Raw genomic sequence first — 26,993 nt, 5'->3', positions numbered from 1 at the left:
TCCCCCTAGTCCCTCTCACACCCACCTGCTCTCACAGTCCCCCATCCACAAGCTCCCCTGCTCCATGCTCCCCCTGTCCCGAGCGCCTCCTCTTCTCACTCACGCTGCCATTCCCTAAGTATCCATCTCCCTCCCCCCATAATCTTCCTATACCCTGAGCTCCCTCTCCTCACCTTCCTCATCCCTTGAATTCAGTCTCCTCCATCATCTAAACTTTCCCTTTCTGTCCCCTCCGTATCCTGAGTTTTCATCTACCCCCTCCACTCACACCCCCTCCCCTTCCCCCTGAGCGCCCCTCTTTCATCCCCCAAGATCCTCCTCCCCTTGCCCTCTCTCTCACTTTCTCCCCGCCATCCTCCCCGCTGGCCCTCAGCCTCACCTGGGCAGGTTGTAAAGAGGAGTCATGCGGAAGCATGCGACCACGGCCCGCCTGCGCTGCTTGGACAGAAGCTTGTGCCAGACAGCTTTCTTCGACTTGAACGGGTGCTCGGTCTACAGAGAGAGAGAGAAAGCACCAGAGGTTGCGATGGGATTCTGACTGGGAGAGTCAAATTATTTCTCTGACCTCTGGACTCGGACGACGCCTGTCAATGGAACATTTTGCGCATTCTTACATGGGATGCACTACAGATATTTTCTGCTTTGTTTGCTGAGGTATTGGAGACAAGACTGGTAGGTTCTAACAACATCAGAAGACCCACAGAATAGTCCCACGTCATCCTGAAGAATTGTACCGACTGCATAAAATACTTAGAGAAGCATCCATGTCTAGTGGCAGAGAAGAGATGATGACTTGATGACCCCTCCCACTCCCACTCCCACCCCCATTCTGCAGGAAATCCTGGACAGGGCCTGCTCACACCATGAAGACTATAGACAGAGCTCTTCTCATCAGCACTGCGGGGACCATCGGACAGGGATATTCCCATGCCGGGCAGACCACGGAGAGTGCTCGTCTCACCAATTCCAAGTTACAGAGCACCGCAGGCAGCCCTGGACAGAGATGCTTCCCATGTCACACAGACCACGGACAGAGCACTTCTCACCAGCTCCAAGTGAAACAGCACTGCCGACACCTCTTGCACGCGTTTCACTATCTTATCAGGACTGTTGCAGTCTTCTGCTTTCCCGGACATTTCTTTGTACAAAGCCATCTGCCAACGCATGGACGAGTTATCACACTGTGGGGGAGAACCAGAACATTACCAACTCCCTCGTACCCAGCAGTGCCTGAGTATCACAGCCTGTACCCAGGCTTCCCCTGCACACAGCCCATGCCAGACACCCCCCTCCACTCATCAGACTAGCCTGGGTCCCTTTATGTGGTGCAGCGTCAAGGTATCCCACATAGCACTCCAGCACTCTTATAAGCACACTGCAGACATTCACTCCAGTGGTGATTCGAGTTGGCAGGACCATGAGAGCTGGAATCCTAGTAGGAGTCATCCTTTATGTTTCTGGGGGGGAGGGCTTGCTTTGTGTACACTGTGCAAATTGTCAATTGTAATGTTTCTTCTTAAAATAATATTCCACGAATGTATTCATTTATGCATTCTCTTCTCCATTTATGTACTATGACAGAGGTGGCTATTCCAGTCCTTATGAGCCACAAACAGGCTTGGTTTTCAGAATATCCACAATGAATATACATGAGATAGATTTGCATACAATGGAATCAGAGCATGCAAATCTATCTCATGCATATTCATTGTGAATATTCTTAAAAACAAGACCTGTTTGTGGTTCTTGAAGACCAGAGTTAGCCACCCCTGTGCTATGAGGTCAATATTCAGAAGGCCAGTGAGTAGATAAGTTATCTGAATAAAGTTCCCTCTCACCCCTTTTTTACACAAATGATATATTTTGTTATTCCCTATCATTGTACATCTTGTAAATACTTACGACCCTTGCTTACAATAATTTAAGAATTAACTTAATACTTAATTCTCCTTCACATTTCCCCCCCCCCTCTCATTTACTCTCTTGTTAATATGTTATATTTATTTTATGTTCATCTCTATATTTCCCCCTCCTTTTAATCACCCCCATGTTATTATGTTATATTTGTTTTATGTTAAACTTGTTCGATGTAAAGCGCCACCCCAGGCACTAGTTTATGTTACGCTGTGAACCGATGTGATATCACTGATGAATGTCGGTATATAAAAACGTTAAATAAATAAATAAATAAAATAAATAAAATAACTTTATCAGGGTATTCAGTGAGAGTTACCCAGATACGTCTGATGCTGAATATACCCAGATAAAAGTTAATTTTCGTTCCTTGAATCCTGCTACACCAGTCCAGATCAGTCGCAACAGTTGGGTTATGTCCCTCTACCAGCAGATGGAGGCAGAACACCTTGATTTCTTCTGGGACATCATTGCTCAAAGAAGAAACTGGTATTCCCTTGACAAAGCAATGAAAACAATCTACATCATTTATATAAAGAATAATAAACTTCAACATATTTGGAGAGAAAAATTCTCTCAAATCACTCACTTGTCCCAGTACTTAGGGAAAAAAACAACCAAAAAGACGGGACAGAGGTCAAAGGCAGATCTGTACCCTCTCTAAATATACCCACGCACCATGCTGCAGCCTCCCCCTCCAGTTCCATGCTGCAGCCTCCTCTTTTTCCCTCCTCCATGCTGTGGCCCCCGCCCCAGTCCCGGGCTTCCTGCTCCAGGCTCCTCCGTGCCCTGTCTCCTGGGGCTTCATGCTGTGGCCTGCTCCCACCCTCCTTCCCTAGCACATACCTTCCCCTGCAAATGCAGGTTCTTGTACAGAAACTCTCTCACTTCCTCATCAGTGTCCTTCTGTTGGGGGAAAAACACACAAAACGGAGGTTTAAAGGGGATGCAACCAGAGAGCCCTCTAACCTCGCTGTGACCACGGACTACAAGTTAGATTGTAAAGCAACGACTGAGGATCTGTGAAGTGTTAAGACCACAAGCCTTCCTCTCTCCCCAAGTGCAGAGCTGGAAGAGGATGGAAGAGATGATCAGTGGGAAAATTCCCATATTTTGCAAAATCATGGATCAAGCGGGAGGTCGAAGAGGAGCGAGGATCTTGCTGACACGAGATTACGAGACTGAGGGAGAAACACTTAGTCCCTAAAATTATGAATCGGTGAAGGAGGAATTAGGGAGAAGCAGCACAGCAGAGGGATAAGGACTACCAGACTCTTCCCACCTGCTCCTGCCGCTGACCTGAGGAGGGTCAGCATCAGCGGGGCCAGTTCAGCTCTCTCCCCAGTGCCCATTAGTCCAATGGCTCTCTGAGGGATCACCTCTTACTCCTCTCCCTTTTTGCAGGTGCACTGCTGGCTGATATCCGTCCAATTAGGACAAAAGATCTCATTCAAGGAATTCTGCGAGAGAGACATTTTCTGAGCCCCCCCCCTCTGTGGCTACGGGGACACCTCCTTGTTCAGTCCCTGTTATGGAGCTTAGACAATTGTTACTGCATTTAGTCCCACGGTAAAACCTCGTGTCCTTAACATGAGGCATCCCTCTGGTGTTTAGAATTAAACTGGAGGGATTTGGTTCATGCCCGGCGCCTCTCCTCCTCTAGAAAGCGATAGGAAGATGGCCGAGTGCAATCCTCAGGGTGGCAGGGGCTCCTTTTTTCATGGACTGTTAGGCAGCCTCCCTTCCAAGCTCTGGGAACTGCCAGAGGAATTATCTCCACACCAACTCCTGCACCTTTGGAAGCCCTTAAAAGCAGGGCACCCCGGCACATCTTGCCCCTCCTCCCCTCCCCCCTCCCTTACGAGGACAGGGCAGCTTCCTCCCGGCTCCCGCACAGCTTGGCAGTGACCCCCCCACCCCCCTTACCAGGGAGTAGCGGAGCTTGGCCAGGGTGATGAGCTCCTGGTCTGTGGGCGAGCACATATTGAGCCCAATGGGAAGCATCTTCTTCAGGGTGGCCACAATCAGCGAGGTCTGCACCGAGTACCGGTCCCCACGCCGCTTCTTCTTCGTGCGTTCCTGGTCTGATCCACCAGACTAAAAAAGTACAAGGAGGCACGAGAAACGGATCAGAGGTTCCCTCCTCCATCCAAACGCACCCCCCCCCCCCACCCTGAAAAACCCCCCATCTCAGCATGCTCAAGGATTCAGAAACGGAGAAGCACATTTCTACGATGCAGCACATCAAGGGAGCAGGACATCCCCCTCACGCACCTGAGCTTACACAGCTGGGCAACCTCTGTGGCACTTGTGTCGGAAAGTGAAGACCAAGGAGAGGAATGGTTTAGAGAAGGGGGCGACTGCTGTAAAATGGAGGGCAGATGGGCCCGGAGGGGTGCCTGAAATCTATTTGGGTCTTCCCAGATTAAGGAAGGAGGTGATACATTATCTCCTATGATCTGCTTCACTGACTGACTTACCTTCCACCAGGGCTCCCCATCATTGCCATGAAACTTATCTACACCGCCCCACACACATCCTCCAACAAAGCATTTCAAATCATCCCCTTATGACATCACAAATAACTATCATGTCACAAAGGTCAAATTATCAGCTGAATTGCCGTCCAGCCTCTCTCCTGTGGCTCTCTGGTTAGCATGCGGGAATAGTAGGAGGGTCAGGTCCCCCTTGTCGGGGAGGAAAGCCCACGCTGTAACCAAGGCCTTGCAAATCTGGCCTACTACACTCATACGCGAACTAGGAACACCCATCTCTTTCAAGAAGGAGAGAGAGACTGGAGCTTAAATGATAAGGAACGAGCCCCTACCCCCGAGAAGCCCCCAGAAAAATCCAAAATGGTACATATGAGAACACCACAGAATGAGGGAAGCGAGGAGAAAGCATCACAGAGCAGCCCGACAAAGAGGACACCACAGTACAGAACAGCAAAATATACAGGGAACAATACAAAATACAAGTGAAGAGTACAGGATGTAGAATGGCTGCTACCGAGCACAGTCCACAGCTCTTGTGAAGACACCGAAGCTCCTCTAAGCACAGCACAAAAAGCACCAAGCCTCACTTTCCAGTTGAGATGGCTTCATAGAGGATGGGCCATGGCTCACCCAATAACAAGCAGCCCCCACCTGCACTGGCCTTTTATTTTTTTAATAGCCCACAGAAAGGGGTTGAAGATTGGCAGTGGATCCCACGTTTGACACGTTCCGCTGCCTCGTGGCCCACACCGTGGGAGACCAGCAGATGCTCAGGCCCTGTAGGCAACCTCATGGCAGAGGAGGTAAGGTGGGGGAGGGTGGGGGCAATATCTAAACTACTCCTTGAAGCCTGCAAACCAATCCCGACTCATCCTGTCGCTGTAAGTTGGGAATCCCTGCGAGACGAGCAGCACGCAAGGGCTACATGAAGACCTCTTCCAAAATGGACCAAAGGCTGGGAAAGCCGCTTAACAAATGTATTATTCATTTTTACATTTATGATGTGCTTGTTTCAAGGCCGATATGTTAAAAAAAGCTGAGCTCCTAAATTTAGCTGCCTATTTTCAGCCAAATTTAGGGGCCTAAAGTTTTGGACCCTCATGTCCCTAAATTTGGGCCTTTCCTAGATGGAGGCTAAGTCAGATGCCCAGTACTGTAAAACCAGTGCTAATCACATAACGTTCTTTTCCTGCTCCAACTCCGCCCCGCTGTTTGGGCTTCTAAATTTAGGGTCTCATGAAATTAGGGAGTCCATATTCAGACACAGTCTGGATATTGAATAAGCCGGTTTCTTAAATTCAGTTGACTAACTTTAGGGCAGCTCTTTGGCCCTACCAGATTTAGCTGGCCAAGTTATCCGGCTACCTCCGAATACTGGGATAACATAGCCAGCTAACGCCATCCCTCCCAGGTGCGCCCCCGCAACGCCCTTAACTTAAGTCGGCTAAATTCTGGCCCCCTAACTTATTAGCCAGCTGTAATTTAGCCGCATAGGTGCCCAAATACTCATTTAGCAGGCTAACGTCTGAGTTATACTCAATCACAAAATGAACACTCTGTTCGATCACTGTACAAGAGAAATCTTTTCAAAAACTCCCCTATAATATTTGCTATAAATGCTAGATGATATATCTTTTTTCAAAAACATGCTAATTTTAAATATCCTACACGACTGTGGTACAAAATTTAATGGTAAGTGATGACGTGATCATTCAATGTATTGTTTAAAAATATTTATAGGACTTAGTTGGTTTCATATAATCATGTAGAAGCCCCTGCACCATATATGCATGTTATAATCCTTAACCTCCAACCTCCTCCTTATCAGGCCGATACAGAAAAACGCGCGGGAGAGCCGGCGAGCGCCCGCTCTCCCGCGCGCGCACAGGCCACTCTCCTGGGTGCGCGATTCAGGAGGGTGGCCTATGCAAATTAGGGCCCGCGGTAAAAAGAGGCGCTAGGGACACTCCTTTTTGACAGGAGCGGCGGCTGTCAGCGAGTTTGAAAGCCGACGCTCAATTTTGCCGGCGTCGGTTCTCAAACCCGCTGACAGCCACGGGTTCGGAAAACACGCCGGCATAATTGAGCGTCCGTCTTCCCGACCCGCGGGCCGATTTAAAATTTTTTATTTTTTTTTATTTTTGGGGCCTCCGTCTTAATATCGCTATGATATTAAGTCAGAGGGTGTACAGAAAAGCAGTTTTTTCTGCTTTTCTGTACACTTCCCCGGCGCTGGCAGAAATTAACGCCAGCCTTTGGGCAGGTGTTAATTTCTGAGCGTAAAATGTGCGGCTTGGCTGCACATTTTTCTTTTTGTATCGAGTGTGACTGACTAATAGGCTCATCAACATGCATTTGCATGTTGCAGGCGCTATTAGTTTCAGAGGGGTTGGACACTCATTTTCAACGTGCTATTATCCCTTACCGTATAAGGGGTTAAGGTAGCGCGTCGAAAACGCGCATCCAAACGCGGGCTAACAGTGCGCTCCATTGCACTGTACTGTATCGGCCTGTATGTGAGCTTCTTTGTGAACAATTTTTTGCTTATATTTATTGGATGTCACATATATAACATATATAATAATTGGATGTCACATATATAATAAGAATAATTTTATTGAATGTCACATACAAAAACATTAAAAAAAAATATAAGCAAAAAATTGTTCACAAAGAAGCTCACGTAAGGAGGAGGTTGGAGGTTAAGGATTATAACATGCATATATGGTGCAGGGACGCCTACACGATTATATGAAAACTTCAACTAAGTCCTATAAATATTTTTAAACAATACATTGAATGATCACATCACCACTTACCATTAAATTTTGTACCACAGTCGTGTAGGATATTTAAAATTAGCATATTTTTGAAAAAAGATATATCATCTAGCATTTATAGCAAATATATTATAGGGGAGATTTTGAAAAATATTCTCTTGTACAGTGATCGAACAGAGTGTTCATTTTGTGATTGAGTATAAATTATATATCACTGTTAGGTGGCTTTTATCTTTATAACTTCTGAGTTAGCCAGCTAAATGCTTTTGAATATGGACCACTATCTGCCTTGATGATTGAGTTACAAGCTTGCGCGAATTCAACCCCTTTCTACTTCTATTAGATGCACACACATTTTTACGCTGTTTTGCAGACATGCCGAAAGTTGCGGGCAAGGAAGATGCCCAAGACACATTTATCCATCTGGGAGACCTGCATCAGGCTATCTTAAGGAAGCAAGCACAGCAACCAGAATCAGCAACCCCATCCCAGTCCAGCTCACAAATAAAAGGCAGCACGAAACATGAAATACTGTCAAAATCTAAACACCTCCCCGCGATGGAAGCTCCACAGGACTGTGCACACAGAGGTCAAACCTCCCCCCCCCTCCGCAATGGAAGCTCCACAAGACTGTGCACACAGAGGTCAACCCTCACCCCACTCCCCCGCAATGGAAGCTCCACAGGACTGTGCACACAGAGGTCAAACCTCCCCCCCCACTCCGCAATGGAAGCTCCACAAGACTGTGCACACAGAGGTCAACCCTCACCCCACTCCCCCGCAATGGAAGCTCCACAGGACTGTGCACACAGAGGTCAAACCTCACCCCCCCTCACCCGCAATGAAAGCTCCACAGGACTGTGCACACAGAGGTCACACCTCCCCCTGCGATGGAAGCTCCACAGGACTGTGCACACAGAGGTCACACCTCCCCCTGCGATGGAAGCTCCACAGGACTGTGCACACAGAGGTCAAACCTCACCCCCCTCACCCGTGATGAAGCTCCACAAGACTATGCACACAGAGGTCACACCTCCCCTGCAATGGAAGCTCCAAATGACTGTGCACACAGAGGTCACACCTCCCCTGCGATGGAAGCTCCACATGACTGTGCACACAGAGGTCACACCTCCCCTGCGATGGAAGCTCCACAAGACTGTGCACACAGAAATTACATCACCCCCCCTATGATGGAAGCTCCACATGACTGTGCACACAGAAATTACATCATCCCCCCTACGATGGAAGCTCCACATGACTGTGCACACAGAGGTCACACCTCCCCTGTGATTGAAGCTCCACAGGACTGTGCACACAGAAATTACATCACCCCCTCTACGATGGAAGCTCCACAAGACTGTGCACACAGAAGTCACACCTCCCCTGTGATGGAAGCTCCACAAGACTGTGCACACAGAAGTCACACCTCCCCTGTGATGGAAGCTCCACAGGACTGTGCACACAGAAATTACATCACCCCCTCTACGATGGAAGCTCAACATGACTCTGCACACAGAGGTCATACCTCCCCTGCGATGGAAGCTCCACAAGACTATGCATACAGAGGTCACACCTCCCCTGTGATGGAAGCTCCACAGGACTGGGTACACAGAGGTCACACCTCCCCTGTGATAGAAGCTTTACTTGACTGTGCACACAGAGGTCACACCTTCCTTCTGATTGAAGCTCCACAGGATTGTGCACACACAGGTCACATCTCCCCCCTTGCGATGGAAGCTCCACAAACTGCACACATGTCACACCTCCCTTGCATCAGAGGCTTCCATAAGGCCGTGCACACATTTCCAACACATTAGGTGCACCATGTGTTGCTGCACTTTTGGCTGATCAAATCGCTTTGCTAATGTCTGCCATGCAAACTCCTCTTTCTCCTTGTGGACCCCTCATTGACCCCTCCCTCAGTGCCTGGAAATAGTTGTAGAAAGAGGCCAGCTGATGGAAGAAAATAATCCATGCCTCCTTAGGAAAAGCTTAACCCCTGGCAGGAAGAGGAGAGAAGTTCGGTAGAAACGGCCCCACAAGATAGGGGGAGCTGTGCGACTTGGATTCAGATTCTGCTGTTAACTTTAACCATCAACAAAGGGGGAAGGGGACCAGAAGGGCGACAGGAGGCTGACATCAGAGCAGGATGTGATGTCAGGGCTCCTACTGCTAACGGCCTGGAAAGCGGGAAGAGGGAGGCAGTTCAAACTCCTGGGGAGAAATGTCCAGCTGCAAAAATGTAAAGGTAGCTACCCACAGGGGAAATAAAAAGGGAAACAGGGGGCCCACTTTTCATCAGAATAAAGCTGGCTAACGTTGGGGAGATAACAAAAGTGAAGAGTGCACTAGAGAAGCGCATGGTAAGTACGATGCATAAGAATATGCATCATACATTGATGCACACAGGCGCCAGTACCTATCGGTACGAGTGAATGAAACTATCCCTGAGGCAGATGCAGGAGCCGCGTCGAAACCCGGCCCACGTTGGGTCTGGGATTTCAAGTTGGCTGCGTTGAATTTACGATTACGTGACTTAAGAGCTTTTTCATAAGTGGGGGTTGTTTGCACTTACGCAACGATACCATGGCCGTCAAAGTTTTGTTTTTTTAAGTGCGGTGAAAAACGTTTTGAATAAAATTCATATATAAATAGAAGAGTTTTTATGGACTGCCCTGTGATTAAAATAATGTGTGGCTGATACAATACCAATGCTATCACACAGTTATGAGGTCTTGAGTAGGTAAGCCACGGTATTTGTGCATTATTATATCAGAGTTCATAACTTTGGGAGTTAGCCAGTTAAAACTCTGCTTTTAAAAACCGCGCCCATGGCCAGCTGAAATGTAATCATCTGGGGCCCAGTGTTCAAAGCGCATTCAGCCGGATAAGCGGGACTATGTGGCTTATGTAACGGCTGCGGAATATACTCCTACATTCAGTGGCCACCGCTTAGCTGTATAATTCCCTTACATGGCTAAAAGTTCCACGCACAAAACGTAGCCTGTACTGGGTGGATCGGGGGCGGAGCAAGTTAGCCGTAGAACTTATATGGCTAACTGCCGATATTTGGAATTAGCTGTATTAGTAGTATCTGTGTAAGTTTAGATGCCCCGTAGAGCAGGTCTATCCAGGACTTATCCAGCTAAGTGCACATATATGCACTTGTATTCAGAGACTTCGCCGTGCCGCTGAGTATACATCGTAACTTAGCCGGATACGTTCTAACTGGCTTAAGTTCCTCACATGGCCAGCTTTGAATGTTTACCCCCTGAAATTTAAAAGGCAGCCAAATTTAGCCAGGCACAAAAAAAAAAAGGAGCATCTCTAGAAGCATTGTTGGGGTGGGCTTGCGACTTAGCCACTCAACCCAGTGCCCCAATAGCAGGCCTAAATCTAACCAGTCAAACTTTGGCTGGCTAGAGGCTTCAGAAAATGTTCATTCTAAAGCCTTCCTGGTTATGTTTAACTAAAAATGTGGCCAAAGATAACTGGTTAAAATTATCCAGCAGCTTCTAGCAAATTGACCCCATAGGTAACAGGCACCAGAAGTTGGTTCTCCAACAATCCTACCTAAGCTGGGAGGCCACTGCTGCCGAGGGAAGCCATTTTGTACCAGTGATGTCATCGTATGTCTCGTGTCCCATTAAAGAGGAGCTGACATCACTGCTCTGCTGCTGTTAGCACAAAACTGCAGCTCCAGAGCAGCAGGAGTAAGGACAGTGGGAGACTGCATTAGCTCTGATATCTCTAAAGACATTGCTTCACAGAGAGGGGTGGCAGATGCATGGAACTGCCTTCCAGGGGAAGTAAAAACTAACAGGATTCCAGAAGGCCTGGGTTAGGCACAGAGATGACAAAACAAGGTCAACTAGGGCCCAAGCCCATGGCATTGCACTAGAAAGTAAAACTGGCCAGTCTAGAAGGGCCTTACAATTCTTGTCTGCTGTCATGCTCTACACTCCTACATACGGTTCTAGTCAACCAGGCCCTGGTCAGAAATTAGATCTGCCCTTATCCAGCACTAAAGCTTGCGAAGGTTTCCATCAGCCTAGCCCAGGAAATAAAGAAGCCAGTGGTCTTTCTGGTGCCAGCTGTCCCCTCCTCCCACCTCCAGGTCTCTACAGTCAGTGTAGGAGGGAAGAAGAAAAAGCCAGAAGGACTGTGGGGAGGGGGAAGGGGGAGCATGCGGACTGCGCAGCAAACAGCATCGGAAAAAAAAAATAGCAGGAACAGCCACAAAGGTAAGCAAGGTGGTGTGGTGCGTTCTAACCTGGCTTTCTCCAGACTACAAGAAGAAAAAAAGAACAAAGGAATAAAAAGTGTTAAAATGCATAGATTCTGAACACACAGGAAAAAAAAAAATTAAGGAGGGAAAAGTCAGGAAAGAGAGAGGGGAGGGAGGGGGACATCATTTCAGGAGACAGTTAGATGCGTTTTTTTAAAGTAATTCCAAGCTCAATGGGGTTTGAAGGTACCAGGATAGGGAACACTGTGGTACAGGGAGAGGGGACCATGCGTGGAAGACTATCCTAACCAATCAGGAGCCAGCATTTTACAATGCAGATTTGCATATTAGCAGGAATTCTATTTCTCATCTGACAAACACCTGCAAGGTCCCCACAAATACCTACAGCCAGAGGAACAGGGTCCCTACGAGCACCCGTAGCCAGATGCACATGGCTATCCCAAGGCTAAGGAAGAGGGAAAGACTGTCAGATATAAGAGCGAACTGCATCTGAAAGGCTATTACAGCAGGGGACAGACCAGTTTCCAGTGCCGCTAGTGTCAGAAATTTGCAGAAACCATCTCTCGATATTCGATATTCGCCACTTTCCTGCTAAAACATGCCTATCCTCGCTCCATTTCAGCTTCAGCTAGAAAACAGTGTCCCTGCCGTGTACACACACCACTGTTTTTCTGAAGCGTCCTGGGAACTTTTTACTAAAAGGGCTATAGCTATGCTCCCGCGCTGGTCACTGGGGAGCAAATCCCCAGCATTTTGGGGGCCCTCTGGGGTGAAAGGTTACCCTGTATCACATGGGTCACTGAGGCATTGTTCAGGGCCAGTCCGGGCTGAAAGGTTACAACTGCATCGCGCTGGTCACGGGGGATGGAATCAGCAGATTACCTTTGACATTTTACTCTTGCTGTCGGCCGTCAGGAAGGACATGTTGTTAATTTCATTCTGGACCACAAAGTTCTGCTCCTCTCGTTTGAAGTTCTGTTAAGGAGTCCAGGGGAGGTGAAAGAAGAGGGCCAGGACACAGAAAGACGAAAGGAGGAAAAAAAAAACAAGACTCATGAGCGAAGGATTTAGATGGCTCAGATTTGAGGAGGGTCCGAAGGCCCTGCCACCGGGGGATACCCCCCCAAAGATGCCTCATGCCATCCCCAGCAGCTAAAAAAAAAACCAAAAAAAACTTACATGAGATTTTGACCAAAAAATGAAGACTTCGCCAACCATACGGAAGAGCTCCTCGGCATCCAAGTCCGGTTCTCTCAGCCAGTTTGCCCTGCAGAACCAGACACAACTGTCAGAGGGAGAGACTGAAATCCACTCCCTTTAGGGAGGGGGAAGGGCATTGCACTTATTGTAGTCCATGCATCAGATAATGAGCACCCAATAATCATTGGCTAAGGAGCCGCTCCATCTACTGAGCTGAAGCAGACAGGTGCTTGGGTCTGGCCTTCCCCTGCATTTGCCAGTCCCTATGCCCTCGTTTGGCGATAAGAGAACCCCTTAACGAGAGCCCCCTTCCAGAAATCACTTCAGACCATCTGCGCCGTATTCGTGCTTTACGGCACGGTCGGGTTCAGTGTTTCTAATTTAGAACAGCACAGCAGCAGCCCCCGAGATAATGCAGAGAGCAGTTTTCACAAGGGATCCAGTCACCTAACCCAGGAGCCGTTCGAAATGCAAGCATCCCCAGGGGCAGAAGGAGGAAACTGTGTCCTGTCTGCTGAATACCTAGTCTCCCCTCCGCCTAACCCTGGAAACAGCAGGGCACAGTGGATGGGGTGCTTTTTTCCCCATGCACATGTTAGTGAATAGGGATGTGTCTTTGTTACATCCGTTCGGCGGTACCCGCATGCCTCACCAACTTTACAGTGCATGGGGAAAAATAGGTAGTATGCGCATATCTAAGTTATTAAAAATACACACCTACCATCCACTTTTACCGCTGAAACAGATGTAACAAATGCACATCTCTATTAGTGAATTCTCAAAGGAAAAGTACTCGCCATCCAGCGTGGTGTACATGCCTCTTAAATCATTTACCCAGAAAACTAAATGCCACGTTTTGAATATCGCCGGCACTTATCTGGCTCTGCCATTATCTGGCTACAATTTAGCTGATGAAGGGCATTTTGGGGGGCGTTCTGGGGGGGTGGCTGAAAAAGCAAGCTGGAGTTAGCCGAATAAGTTATTCGGCTCTGCCAAGACATAGATCCGAGGAGGTGCAGAGTTATCCAGGAATTTGATGCCGGATAACTTTAACTGGACCAGGGCGTTCAAAGAACCTTGCAAATCACAGGGAAAAAAAAAATCTCCAGAGCGGGTCTTGCAGCCTGGATCCCCCCACCCCAGGTAAAAAAACGCCAGTCCTGTTAGCCGATTCCCGAGCCCTCCTGCCCCCCCCCCCCGCCAAAAAAAAAATTTAGCAATTTCAAGTTGCAGACTTTTAGATCTAAAAAGCCTTCCTCCCAAAACGTCCACAAAGCAATTAATGTCCGTACGCAGCATGATGCCACCCTTCCCTCTCTCCCCCGCCCCTGCCAAGTCAACCCTAACCCTCTCATCCCACCCGAACTTCCCTCCCAACCTCAAACCACAACCGGGAGCTTGGAACTTGTGAAAATGCAATCTCCGCGCATCACATTCCTCCCCCGCCTGCTGACACCGTTAAACGCCAGCGTGTTGCGGGACAATGTGCGCGCTTTTATCCACGCTGAAGGATAAATCGCTATTTACCAGCATAGAACTCCCTATCAGACAGGAATGGCTTCCAGCCACTTCAAATACCCATAATTCCTCAAGGAAATAATACAAGTCAGAAGAGTAAAGGGGGATCCAATTTAACCGACAATTAAAAATGAGAATCAATTATCCAAAAAAGATGATTTTTTTTTTCACGCACGATCGTAATTCCGAGCAGCAGGCGCCGCTCTTGGGGTTTGCCGATAACTCGCCTGTTGTTGTCCACGTAGCGGATGAGCAGCGGGTACAGCGCGTAGAGATCTCTGCAGAGGACAGAAAACTCATCTTTGATGATCTCCTCCGAGTCCTCGGACTCGGCCCTCATCTCCAGCCTCAGCTGCTCCTCCTCAGCCACCACCTTTCCGGCTCTCTTCTTCAGCTTCTCCATGGTGGGGATGTAGTGGGAGCGCAGCAGCTCCGGCTTGGCCTTGCTCACGATGGGCTGAGCAAAGACTAGGAGTAGAGAGAGAAGATGAAGGGATAAAAAACAAAAAAACCCGCAAATCACTCTCAGCACGAGCCTTCTGTTTCTTACCTATTACTGTACTATTGATGGGACAATAAAAAAAGGATGTTTAGACGGGATGACAAAGATCCGATGGAAAGTTGTCACCCACAAGGCATTGTCTCCTCTACACCATCTTACCATTGCACAGGTACTTCCACCACGTACATGGGGCCTTCCAGTCTTCAAGCATGAGCTTCATCTATGGTTCCTGTTCATCTCCAGGATCAGTCCAGACTCCTGGGATTACGCCTCCCTTCCAGCAGATGGAGACAGAGAAAGTTTCCCTGGCACTGGCATATAACCTGGGGTGCCAGCTGCAGACCTCCAGTATTTCTCTGTCTCCAGCAGATGGTAGAGGTGCAATCCATGGTTCTCTAACTGGAGAGGAGTGGGTGTGTACGAGACATTTGGTTCTGACAGATGTTTAATTACATGTAATTTTACCATTTTCTTTTATCATCTGAGTGGCTCAAAGTATTACACAGAAGTGAAAGGAGGATGTGATCTAACAAGTTTGAGCAGCCTTAATAGACACCATACTGTGATTACTCAGCTTCCTCCCATCCATGCATGCAGTACCTGCCAGCCTCTTCATCCACGAGGCCTCGTCTATGCCCAGGTTGTTCACGACGATCTTCAGGATGTTCCCCAGCAGAGCGTTCAGGTGCTCAGAAGTGACCGAGGTGCAGCAGGGGCACGTGTCGTCCGGCAGGTTCTCGGGGCCCCTCTCCCACCAGCGCGGGAGGTAGTTACAGAGCATGGGGAGAGTGACTTCGATGACATGGGGCATCTCGGTGTAACGGGCCCCCGATTCCGCCAGGCCCCCGATCTCTTTCATCAGAGTCTCCAGGTCTGGGATATCTGGGCACATCTCCTCCACGTGATCGGGCAACCCCAGAACTGTGGAGAGAGGGGAAACCCAGCAATTAGAACTCGGAAAAAGGAGATGACCAGGGAGCCTTGAGGAAATAGAAAGGTTTTAGCATTGACGGAGGATACTCCCATCACACAATCTGCAGTTACTGGCTTTTCTTCTTTAGGTCAATTTGTTGGCACTTTGGGTTGAGGGAAACTCACTCACGCACTCCCTCCCTCCCACAGTGCAGTACTTGGAGAGAGGGGTACGGGGAGAAAGGCAATCTCCACACTGACCACATCGCTGAGGAGTCCATGTTCTCTGCCCCAGTTTTCAAAGGAAAAACATGTGTGCACTTTTACTTTGAAAATTGCCCATGGAAAAAGCCCCCGTCCCCCCGAGATCTGCAGATATTTTTCCCCAACTAATACTCCATGCGTAGTTTCTCCCCCGACCCAAATGCTTCCACTAGAAAAGGGGATTGCGGAACTACATGCGTGCTCGTGCCCGCTTGAAGGGGCAGGCGCAGTTTTCAGAGTAAAATGCTTTTTACCTGCGGAAATCCCTTCGAACGTCACTCTCCGAGCAACATAGGTGAGCTGACACGTGGGGGTGCCGGATACTTACTAGCTCGCTCCCGTGGTGACTTGGTGGTGTACACAGAACACACATTGAACTCATTCAGAGCTGGCTCCAAAAACGCCACGGGCATCGCAGCAGCCAGCCTGGCAAGGCACTCTCCCAGCGCGGGGCGATGTCTGCATGCGGAGGAGCGAAAACAGAGGGGTATGGTAGCATGGAATTAACAAGGTCCTGTTTGCCGAAGACATTTCGTGCTTACAATGACTCATCCCGCTATCCATTGTTCCAGAACGCCTTGCAGAAGACATGTCTGTCATACACATGATCCGGGCTCTGCACGCCATCCCCTCTTCTATTCACAGCTGGATCCATGATCCCCCCTTCCTCCACACCTCTGAACAATAAACCATGCTCAACACATCTTCCCCGTCTCACGTCAACACTCCTCCAATGAATAAGAGAGGCTGCGTCTCACACTATAGCCTCCTCCTATGAATGAGACAGGTTCTCCCTTGTATCACACATAGACCCTCCTCCCAGGAACGAGACAGACAATCTCTGTTCTGCACAGACCTATACATTTCCTCTCATGAATAAAACAGGCTGTCCCTGTTTCTCAGAGGCTCTCTCCAGCTCTCGTCATCCTCACCTCTCCACATAAGGATTCTTGGTGGTCCCCAGAGAGTAGATGCTGCATAAGGTCCTGTAACAGGATACCTGGACATCATCCACTGGAAAACAAACAGAAGGGACACAAACCTGAGAGCTGGCCTCTACCCCATCCTGTACAGGGAGCTGCCCTCCCTTCACTCAAATGCCAATGTCAACTGATGTCACCAGCCATAGTCCCATCATTACTGCAATTAAAGGAGGGGAGGGGCCACTATCAGCCTCCTTCCAGAAGCCAATAATTTCAAACCACATTAGCCCTCAGACAGAAGAGTCAAAAGAGGGAAGTTTTGGATGCCAACTTCTTTGCCATAGGCCGAGCCAGGGCTTCTGAATGTCTAACCTCAACTGTATGACATCTCCCACCCAACTCTCCATCCCCCTTCTCCCAGGTCCCTTCGTACATATAACATCATCTCCAAACTGGTGCTGGGCAATGTGCTCAAAGAGCGACGTCAGGACAGGCAGCAACGCCACGGTGGTGTAGTTAATGTTCTGAGAGACGCCTTTCACTTGGGTACGAGACTGCGAGACTTTCCCTAGCTTCAGGTTCTCCACCATCTTCTCAATGTCTTCAGAGGCGCCCTCAAAGAAAGAACGTAGCCCCGCCTTCACAATCTCTGGGCCCGACTTCATCACAGTCCTGGAGAGTAAATGTGTACCAGTAAGAAAGCAGCCCTCCAATTCTGCCCCTTCACAGTCCCTGCTTCTTCCAACTTCTATTCCTTTCAGCACCAACCCTCCCAAACCCAGCTGTTCTTAGTTTTATCCTATCTCCGTCCTGCAGCTCACATCCGCTGCACACACCTTCCTCCCAGCCTTCTCCTCCTCCTCCAACCCTCATTCCCCCAGCAACCAACACTCCTAGGCCCCAATCTCTGCAGCCTCTGCTCCTTGTTCTAGCCAGGGAGGCGTTGTCATTCTGCCAGAGTGGGCACATCCCTGGGAGCGTGGAGTCAGCAGACCCTCCAGTGTCACTTATTGGCGGTCACAGGACTCCTGCTCAGCGAGCATACCTGGCATCGAGGGACCGGGCCAGAATGTGGAGGCAGTTTACAATAGCAGGGGCATCAGTACCTAGAGAAAAAGAGGAGAGCATGGGAGCCTTTATATACCACCTGTTTCTGTTCCCTCCACTCCGCAACCCAAGCAAGTGAACGTCTCCTGCAGAGTCTGCTGGTCCAGCAGGCGATGGTAGAGGAGCCCCTCACTGCCACGGCACCAGGACAGGAAGCAGTGGCGATCAGGAGAGAGTCAAGATCGCTAAGCTGAACCAACTCTCTGCCACCTTCCCGCCTCACCATCACGGGCTCTAAGCCAGCCGACCACGTCGTCAAACGACTCTACTGCAGGGATGGCCACGCTTGTCCCCCTCCCCTTTCCCAACCAGCCCTGGACGTCATACGCTGTCCGCCGCACCCTGAAGACCTGAGCACTTATACAGGTGGAAGAGGTTTGAAAGAGGAAAGAGAAAGAAAGCGGAGGCGACCCTGGCCCATGACACGGCCTCGTTTCTGAAAGGGCCCCGCAGTGCTCGATGTCCCTCCCTGGGGTAAGGGGCTCTGCCTCCTACCGCACACACTTTCCCCAGCTTTATTTACATTTCCGTCCCAGAAGAATCACAGTCTCTTGAGCAAGCCCCGGGAATGCTCTGCAGACGAGAAATAAAACACATAACGGCTGGGGGAGAGATATGTGTGGGCAGCGGCAGAGCCCCCGCCGGGTCGCCTCTTTCCTCCTCTCTGGGCCGGGGACTCCAGCCACCGCGTGAGCAAAGCCGAGGGAGATGCTGCTTACCGAAGAGGGAGACCCGGTGCCGCACCAGGGCAGCTAACTTGCAGAAAAGGCTAAAAGCGGAGAGAGGAGGTAAGGTAGGAGAAAGAGGGCAGGAAACAGGAAAGAGAGAGAAAGGAACAGGTAAAAGATGAGTTTTCCTTGGGCCATTCACATACAGAACAGTTGAGATGTCAACCACATTAGCCCAAAATCTCCACTCAGGGAACATATTTTCCAGTCCCTCCCAGTAAAGACTCAGCTGAAAGGTGGTCACAGCTTCAAGAGGATTTGTGACAACTGGGACCCAGCGTGGACCTTGTGCCATGGTGACATCATTTCTTCAGTATCCCACAGCCAAGCTACCACGAGGATCTCCATGGTGGTGTCCGTTAGATGTGTGTGTGTGTGCGTGTGTGTGTTTATATGTACATGTATGTGTTGCTCCCCTACAGACACCCCCATGGGCTGCCAGCACACATTTCTGAATATATTATCTCAGAGGAGTATCATCCATCTCCCGCTGTTCGTTTCGGTGGTACCGAACTGCAGAGGCATCAGGTAGCTGCACCTACCTGGCAATCATCTCCTTCTCCTTGTTGGAGGCATGGCCCCCACTTCCCAGCACTTTGGCAGGGGTGGACAGGAAGTACAGACAGTGGTTCTTAAAGGACTGGTTAATCAGAGGCAGCAGAATCTGAGGGAGAGAGGCAGGAGAAGATCAATGAGCAGCACCAGAGAGGTTCAGCCGCCTGATACAGGCTCCGCTCACTCACTCAGGCAGTGCTGGAAAAGGGCTGCAAGCTAGGGAAGAGGAACTTGAGAGAGAGAGAGAGACGCACACACGCCCATGGGCAGACTACTATCTTTTCACAAACCATAACTGGATATATTTCTCACCCTCTGCCGGGCTCTAGTCCTCTCTTTCCCCCTTTTCCCTGCTGATCCCTGATCATCTCTCCCCTCCCCACCCTCTCATCCCCACTGCTTTTTCCCCTTCCCCGCCCCTCCCCCAAGTCTTAGTTCCCTCTGCTATCAGGAGGAAAGCAGCTCCTCATACCCCGTCAGCCCCCTCTGCTGCCTGGCTCCAGTCTCAGTGTTTGAACCATGTGGTGCCAGCTAGACCTGTGAGATCCATGAAGCACCACGTGGTTCATACCACAGCTGGAGCTGAGCAGACGATGAAGCAGAGGTGGTAATAAGCTCTGCTCGCCTCCTGCTGGTATGGAGACTGAGGATCAGCATGGGAGAGGACTGGAAACCATTTTCCTGTAATTCTGGTCCATAATATTGAACCTATACATAAAAACAAGACACTAGGGATTATTGATTATCACCTGATCACAGAAGCCAACAAGGGGACTGCCCAGGTAAAACCCAAACTTGTGGGATACAGGATAGACACACACACATGGTATACACGTTCCCCTGGATCACTACACACAGACCTTGGCAAAGAACTTGATTTCCTGCTCATGAGGGGATTTTTCCATCCTGCCGCTGCTCACCACGGCCTCTGTGAGGAAAAAAGAGAGGGAGATGGCAACAGTGCTAGGCCTTTGCTAAACTCATCTTTAAAAAAACCCAACCCATTCCTTCCTATAGATCCCATTCTCGTTTCCTCTCCTCCTGGATGGAGTCTTGAGCCCACAATTAGTATAGAGCTGAGGATACTGCCAACTGAGAGTGACATCATATCCAGGAACCTTCCAGCAGGAAGTGACATCATACCCAGGAACCCTAAGCCATACTTTGAGCAGGAAGTGACATCATATACTATAACTAAAAGTTACCCATCTTTGCTTTTGGATATATTGTTACAACCTGAATTTAGGGATGAACTGGGAAGGGCAGGGGGATTGTACTTATCCGGCTACCGCTACCCTACACATTCCATACTGCACCTAGATGAGCAATGAATTCCTGAGCCACATCCATCCACTTCAGCAGTTTCTTCAGGAAGCCATAAGCAAAGCGCTTCTCAATGGAGGAAGTGTCCAGCTCCATGTCCTTCAGTCCCCTGAGGAAGCCAGATTCCAGCTGTGAGTACGTGGAGGGAGAGCAACTGCACATCGTCCTGACCCTTACTGTCCATTACCAAACCTGACCTCTGACCCCCAAACTCTTACCTGTTCCCCTCAGTCTCCAACACCAAACAGAACTGACCTAGTCTAGCTCATTTTTCTCACTCTGTATCCCCTAAGAGCTCCCGCTGACCCCTCACCTCATTCAGCCTTCATTTGCCTGGACCTTCAGTCCCCTTCCCAGTTTCCCTCTTATTTATTCTCCTGGTCCCCCTCCTCACTTACAGATCCTATGCTTTTCTCTCTTTATCCTGGATGCTCTCCTTGTCCCTGTCTTGCTCACCTAGTCACAGAATAGCCATTAATCTGGAGGAATTTTAGCAGCTCATGGGCCTTTTCCCTGTCCCGGGCTTTCTCCTTTGCTGTTAAGGTGTCGTACGGAACCAGGAGTGGGTGAGTGCCTCCTCCTGAAACAGCAGAAAAAAGTACAACAAAGCTCTTTAAAACTAAAGATGTCCAATGGTAAAATGAGGAATCCCGGAGGAAGGGGCAGAAAGACAGACAAGGAAAGAACGGAGGAGAACAGACCTTTAGCCTCCAGCTCGTGTTTCTTCTTCCGGCCCCAGGTGTTGTGGTAGTTCTCGGCAAGCTGCTCTGACATGGACTGCAAGAGAAGCGAGATCATAGGGCAGGATCCGTAAGTCTGTGCGAGCAGCCACCTCACAGCCATAAGAAATATGCAGAGTCAGATGGGCTTCCTAACGTCATACCCAATCCTAAGACAGATGCATGTCCAAGACATCCGTCCTGGTTCCCCAGAGTGGACACTCACCTGCAGCTCACGGGACAGCGTGACTCCAGACAGTTCAATGGGTGTGGGACTGAAAGTCTGGACAGTGGGGTCGTAGGTTGCCTAGAAAAGAGAACGTGAAAAGGACTGTTGTAAGCTGAGCCCTTTATCCGTCTCTGGCCTGCCCCTTACATAAATGCCTCTCTAGCTTTGCTCAGACAAAGTCCTCGGCTATCACCAGCTTGGGCTCTTTCCGTCTCATCTTAAAAGCGGCAGCGATGTCTCGGGAAGCTACAGAAGTGGTTTTCAACCTCTTTTTTTGGTTCAGGAACCCTGTTATGATCTACTGTGAAATTCTCCCCTCCCGCCGTATTTATGAAACGATGCAGAACCCTTTAGGGACGCCCATGGAACCTTTGGGTCCTGTGCAACCTCAGCTGAAAAAGAAACTGAGCTGGAGGCACGCCCAGAGAGCGGGGTAGGGGTTGGCGTCTCACCTGTGCTGTTTGTGAAATCTTGCGCGTCTTGACTTTCTTCTCCGTCTTCTCTTCCTCTCCTTCCCTCGCTTTTTCAATCATCCATTCCCATGCAATCATGGCCTTGAGGGACTCTTTGATGGGCCAGCGGTAGATCTCCTTGTCCTGACATAAGGGAAGAATGGAAGGGACAGATGGAGGAGTCAAATAAAAAAAGAAAGGATGAGGCCATGGCACTGACGGCTCTCCATAGGCCAAAGGGGAGCAGAGGTCCACGAAAGCTTTCTTGCTAATTCTCTTTTTATTGTCATATGAAGGTCATAGAACTACCACACTACAACCTGCCATATCCAGGGCGTTCCCACGGGAATATTGTTATCACTGTGGAGCTCCTGCCGACTGAAAGAACCAGGAGATGGACCTGGGTACCTTTTCTGAGAAGGTTTTGTACGGCCGCAGCATGGGATGGGTCTTGGCCTCCTCATCGATGGCTTCTCCGTACGTCCAGTTATTCTGGATCTGGCAAGGTGCAAAGAGCAGAAAGTCAGCCTCAGCTGCAACTCGGCACGCAGGCACCGTCCCCAGAAACAAGCTTCGGCTAGAAACGCACGGCACCCGAGCCTCGGTCAGCCCCGAGAAGACGCTACGACGTGGCCCCTTTCAGAGCCAAGGCACTACCGCTGCGGCACTTTCGGTCAGCACCTCTGGCACATACCAGGGCCTCTCTTTTCCTCCTAGGGAAGGTAATTCTCAGAAGGATTTCCACGGACACAACAGTGTTTTATGGGCCGTGTGTGCATACATTTACCCCACAGTAGGAGGAATTTCTCCTGAAAAACCTTCATGCACCGAGTGGCAGGTGTCAGTGTGTGTGGGCAGATTTGGTGGGATAATTTTTAAAGGCACATAAGCCTGCTTAGAAAATCGTTATAACTTATGCGCAGTGTTGCATAATCACTCCCGGAAATATTGGGAGGCCGATAGTCAAAAGGATTCCAGGCAAAACCCGAAATCTGAATATTTGCAAACCCCCCCCTCCCCCGCCGTCCCCGGATACATTTTAGCCGGGCAACTAATTGCCCACACAAAGCATACTCATGTAAAAAATAAAACTGAAAAAAGTGCCACTCAGGTTATTCCCAGGACACAGTGTCACTTAAAATCAGCGCTGTCCTCACCAAGTTAGCTGGACAGATATAAAGATTAACAAATAATAACAAAAAAAAGACACAGAAGATGAATCCTTTTTATGGGACTAACTTAATCCTTTCCTTGCCTGGCTTTCGAGAGCTAAAATTCTCTTCTTCGGGTCAGAATTCAACGAGTGAAAGGAAATAAATCGCGGTGTGGCTGCCGTAAGCGAATGACAGAAAGCGTGCCAATGATAGGGGGAAGGGGGCGAGGGGGTTTGGTGGGTGATCAAACGATGACCGGCAATTTGTTTAGGGTCGATATTCAGTACCATTTAGCCAGGTAAGTACTGCTATTTATACTTATCCAGGCTAAGATAACCAGATAAGTTAGGCCAGCTAACTTTAACTTATCTGGGCATACTGAGCAGTACAGCCGCGCAGATGAATATCCCACACAGGTCAGCTGAATGAGTTTATCCAGCTAACTTATTCAGGTGCATATCAGGCCCACAATTTTCCATCTTTTCCCACAATTTGTGTCAAAGTGGATTATAATAAAGACCTAGGTTTCCTAACACCATTATGAACGATAAAATTATATTGCCTGTAGCCTTCATATCACCCATCAAACCCTGCCACCTTCCATCTCTATCACTGGAGCTCCTTTTGTCATTCACTTATGGCAGCCACGCTCCTCTATATTTCCTGCTAAGTTAATGGCATAGTTAATTAATTATTTTGGCTGCCATTATTAGTCCACTAGGATGCACAGAAATAAAGATTAACAAATAAAAACAAAGCATTATTTATAAGACGATACCTTGTTATTGGACTAACAATCCATGTCTTGACGAGCTTTTGAGAAGAGAGAAGACCAGCTGACTTGAAGAAGAGGGTATTAGCTCTCAAAAGCTCGTCAAGACATGGATTGTTAGGTCCCATGATGATTCGTCTGAACCCTCTCCCCTGCATTCCACTCCCATGCAAACAGATGACAGGGCTTAGCTGGTCGTTTACCAGTCAGTCCCCCCTACAACTTCGATAGCAGTCTCTTAGCATTCCCTGGTTTGGTACAATAGCCCGTCAAAGATTTACCCCAAGCCGGATCAGTCACAATCAATTTGGAATGCAATATTTAACAGCTAATAAGGCTCAGTTCCTGGGATGTGCAGTATGAGCGAGACGTTTCGCACATTATCAAAGGCAAGGGAGTCTCCAAAACCTTCAGTTCTCACATTAAAACAAGTTCTCACATATAATTTTAAAAGGGTTGCCAAAGTGGATTCAAACACAGATTATCCCTCTCTCAGTTCTGCAGGCAGCTCTTTAAGGCTTTCATCTTAAGAGCCAAAGTCAGAGAAAATTACTTCTGCTGGGAATTGGCGCAGTACTGGAATAGCAGGGGGTGCTGCAGAGCAGAAGTACTGTTAGAGCTGTGTGTGGGGGTCTCAGTACTGGAACAGCAGGGGGTGCTGCAGAGCAGAAGTACTGTTAGAGCTGTGTGTAGGGTCTCAGTTCTGGAACAGCAGGGGTGCTGCAGAGCAGAAGTACTGTTAGAGCTGTGTGTAGGGTCTCAGTTCTGGAACAGCAGGGGTGCTGCAGAGCAGAAGTACTGTTAGAGCTGTGTGTGGGGGTCTCAGTACTGGAACAGCAGGGGTGCTGCAGAGCAGAAGTACTGTTAAAGCTGGATGTGGGGGTCTCGGTTCTAGAATAGCAGGGGGTAGAGGGTGCTGTAGGACAGTGGTAAGATGCATTAAATGGATTTCCTACCTTATCAAATGCCCATTTGTCATGCGTATATTCTGCATACTTGTTAATAAAAGCATCCAACTTCTCTGGGATGATGACACTGCAAAAGTGAAAAAGAACATTTCAGTGAGGTCCATCCCTGCAGAGTGAGAAGGTGGGAGTGGGCAGGATTTCCCACCGCTTCCCCACACCTCTATGTGTGCATTCTACCTCTCCACACAGGGAGAGACATAGCAGGGTAATGCACAGGAAGGTGGGCACAGAAAGTGTCTCCTCCTCTCTCCCATGCTCACTCTCTATTAAGGGAATGGCAGGGAAGTACATGGCCAGATGTAGGCTGGAGTGGCTAGCAGTCATTTTCCTGTTCTGTAAGCCCTCCAGCTCAGCCTGCCTATTAGCCTGGAGCCATTAGGTCTAAGCTGACTCTGCAGTTTTGTGCTGAAAGAATCAGAAGAGGGAGATGAGTAAATCAGGCCTGGATCAGAGTATCGCTCATGGCTTGGAGTTGGAATGTTACTCACTTCAGAGTCTCCACAGGTTTGGGGTCGAAGTTACCCTCAGCATCCACAGATGCTTTTTTCTCTGTCTTGGAGGAGTAGCTGGCATCGACATAGTCCGGTGGGAGAGCACCAGCAATAGCACAGAGGCATGGCATGACAATCTTGTACAGTTCTGCATCAAATTTCTTGGCAAAAAGGAAGTTGTATTCGTTAAAGTTGGCAACTGATCCCTTCAGGATATTCATATCTTTCCTCATTAACAGTATAACCTGCCATATCTTACCCCTTTAAGGATATCTAGACCAGTACTTCCTCTTTAATTATATAACCTGCCCCTTTAAGATCATACTAACCCATTCCTTTAAAAAGTGGCCCTTTCCCTTGATTATATATGTAATAAATAAACATTTTTAAAATTGAATATCTGTGACCCTCTCTGCCCTCTTAAAAGACCCACAAGACTGCAACAGTAAAAGGATGATTCTTCACCCCATAAACCAAAAGATCTGTGCTAAATGGATCCCTCTTACTTTGTGAGCGAGAGATTCAAAGATGCCCCAGAAGAGCTTCCGGGTCAGGTGAAGCTCCTCCTCTGAGGTCACGCCATAGTTGGCCCAGCCAGTGGGGAGACAGTAATATTTCCAGCAGCGCTCATAGTGATTGGTCAGCAGCTGCAGGGCAAAAGAAGAGAGAGATGAACCACAGCTAACCACTGGTAGCTCTAAACCTGGACCCGCCCTTCAGTTGCCAATTCAACCAGGAAAACAGGGACCACAACTCATTGCCCAACTCTCCTCCCACCTTGCCTTGGCCAATGGCCCCTGGAGAGTTCCCACCATATACCTTCAGCGGCATCTTGGCAAACTCATTGAGGATGGGAACATCAAAGACCAGCCTACGGAGAAGATGCTGCAGCATGGAGGGGCGAAGGGACCTGCAAGGAAGGAGAGTCCCTGTTACAGGCAACGCAATGTGGAAGACGTATCAGCGACCATCTTCCCCGATACAGGACCAGCAGAACACCACCAAACCACAACTTCCCCCCAGTGAGCATCATGGAACCCCCCCCTTTCAAAATGGGAGCCACGGATTTGCAGAGCACTCTCAGGCACTCCTCGATGACATCACGGGAACTCCCCCCTTCCAGTAGGAGACCCCTTACCTGCAGAGCGCCATCAGGCACTCCTCGATGACGTCGCGCTGGGCTTTGGTGAGGGAGCGCCCACGGGAGAGCCGGTAGATGGTGTGCAGCATGGAGTCAATCATGATGGCTCGATGCTCCGTGCCAGCGAAGAGCGGGGCACACTTGGTGATGAGAGGCAGCACCGCCGAGCAGAGATAGCGGTTCATCGCCAGCGCCATCTCTGTGGTGCTAAAGGCAGCCTGTCGGAGGGTGGGGGGGAGGTGAGGGGAGGGAAAAGAGGAGACAAAAAAACAAGTGTACAGATATTGAAAGGAGAAGAGGGGGAATAAAATGTTAGTGGCGTGGGGAGCGGGAGGACGACAAAGAAAAGGACAGGAAGTGGAGATGGAGTTATGGAGAAAGAGAGAGAGAGAGAAGACGAGTTTAAGAAGTGGCCCACACACATGTATCGCCTGTGGTCCAACCCCTAGCTCCTGCTTCCCTCTCCCATCTGGACCCTAATCCTGATTCTCTTCTTCCAATTCCCTGGATCCCACCTCCCTCTCCTCCAAATCCTTGAGGTTCCTGCTTCCTTTTGCCTCCTTCAGTCCCTGGTCCCTGCTTTCCTCCCTCCCAAAA

General features: G+C 49.2%; 1 protein-coding gene across 14 annotated transcripts in view; it reads right to left on the bottom strand.

The window, feature by feature from the left end:
• Positions 1–26,993, bottom strand: part of RYR1 (ryanodine receptor 1) — a 132,546-nt gene that overhangs the window by 34,025 nt on the left and 71,528 nt on the right. For 10 of the 14 annotated variants that reach the window (XM_029571751.1, XM_029571756.1, XM_029571758.1 and 7 more), the window contains 27 exons: positions 26,394–26,614; positions 26,075–26,165; positions 25,762–25,902; positions 25,253–25,416; positions 24,753–24,831; positions 22,279–22,368; positions 21,871–22,014; positions 21,416–21,496; positions 21,172–21,247; positions 20,927–21,050; positions 20,464–20,579; positions 20,008–20,075; positions 19,135–19,256; positions 18,584–18,633; positions 17,803–17,863; positions 17,191–17,429; positions 16,767–16,848; positions 16,163–16,293; positions 15,259–15,579; positions 14,384–14,624; positions 12,618–12,705; positions 12,321–12,413; positions 11,463–11,477; positions 3,841–4,011; positions 2,761–2,820; positions 1,047–1,181; positions 380–492 (listed from right to left, as the gene is read on the bottom strand). In XM_029571751.1, the coding sequence (XP_029427611.1) occupies positions 380–492; positions 1,047–1,181; positions 2,761–2,820; positions 3,841–4,011; positions 11,463–11,477; positions 12,321–12,413; positions 12,618–12,705; positions 14,384–14,624; positions 15,259–15,579; positions 16,163–16,293; positions 16,767–16,848; positions 17,191–17,429; positions 17,803–17,863; positions 18,584–18,633; positions 19,135–19,256; positions 20,008–20,075; positions 20,464–20,579; positions 20,927–21,050; positions 21,172–21,247; positions 21,416–21,496; positions 21,871–22,014; positions 22,279–22,368; positions 24,753–24,831; positions 25,253–25,416; positions 25,762–25,902; positions 26,075–26,165; positions 26,394–26,614 (3,317 nt within the window). The remainder of the gene's footprint in view (positions 1–379; positions 493–1,046; positions 1,182–2,760; positions 2,821–3,840; positions 4,012–11,462; positions 11,478–12,320; positions 12,414–12,617; positions 12,706–14,383; positions 14,625–15,258; positions 15,580–16,162; positions 16,294–16,766; positions 16,849–17,190; positions 17,430–17,802; positions 17,864–18,583; positions 18,634–19,134; positions 19,257–20,007; positions 20,076–20,463; positions 20,580–20,926; positions 21,051–21,171; positions 21,248–21,415; positions 21,497–21,870; positions 22,015–22,278; positions 22,369–24,752; positions 24,832–25,252; positions 25,417–25,761; positions 25,903–26,074; positions 26,166–26,393; positions 26,615–26,993) is intronic. The other 4 variants (XM_029571753.1, XM_029571759.1, XM_029571765.1 and 1 more) reach the window with 1 other exon arrangement.

The sequence above is a fragment of the Rhinatrema bivittatum genome, chromosome 11 (assembly GCF_901001135.1).
Source record: "Rhinatrema bivittatum chromosome 11, aRhiBiv1.1, whole genome shotgun sequence".
NCBI lineage: Eukaryota > Metazoa > Chordata > Amphibia > Gymnophiona > Rhinatrematidae > Rhinatrema > Rhinatrema bivittatum.
The sequence above is the reverse complement of the archived record's forward strand: the minus strand, read 5'-3'. Positions and strand labels throughout refer to the sequence as shown.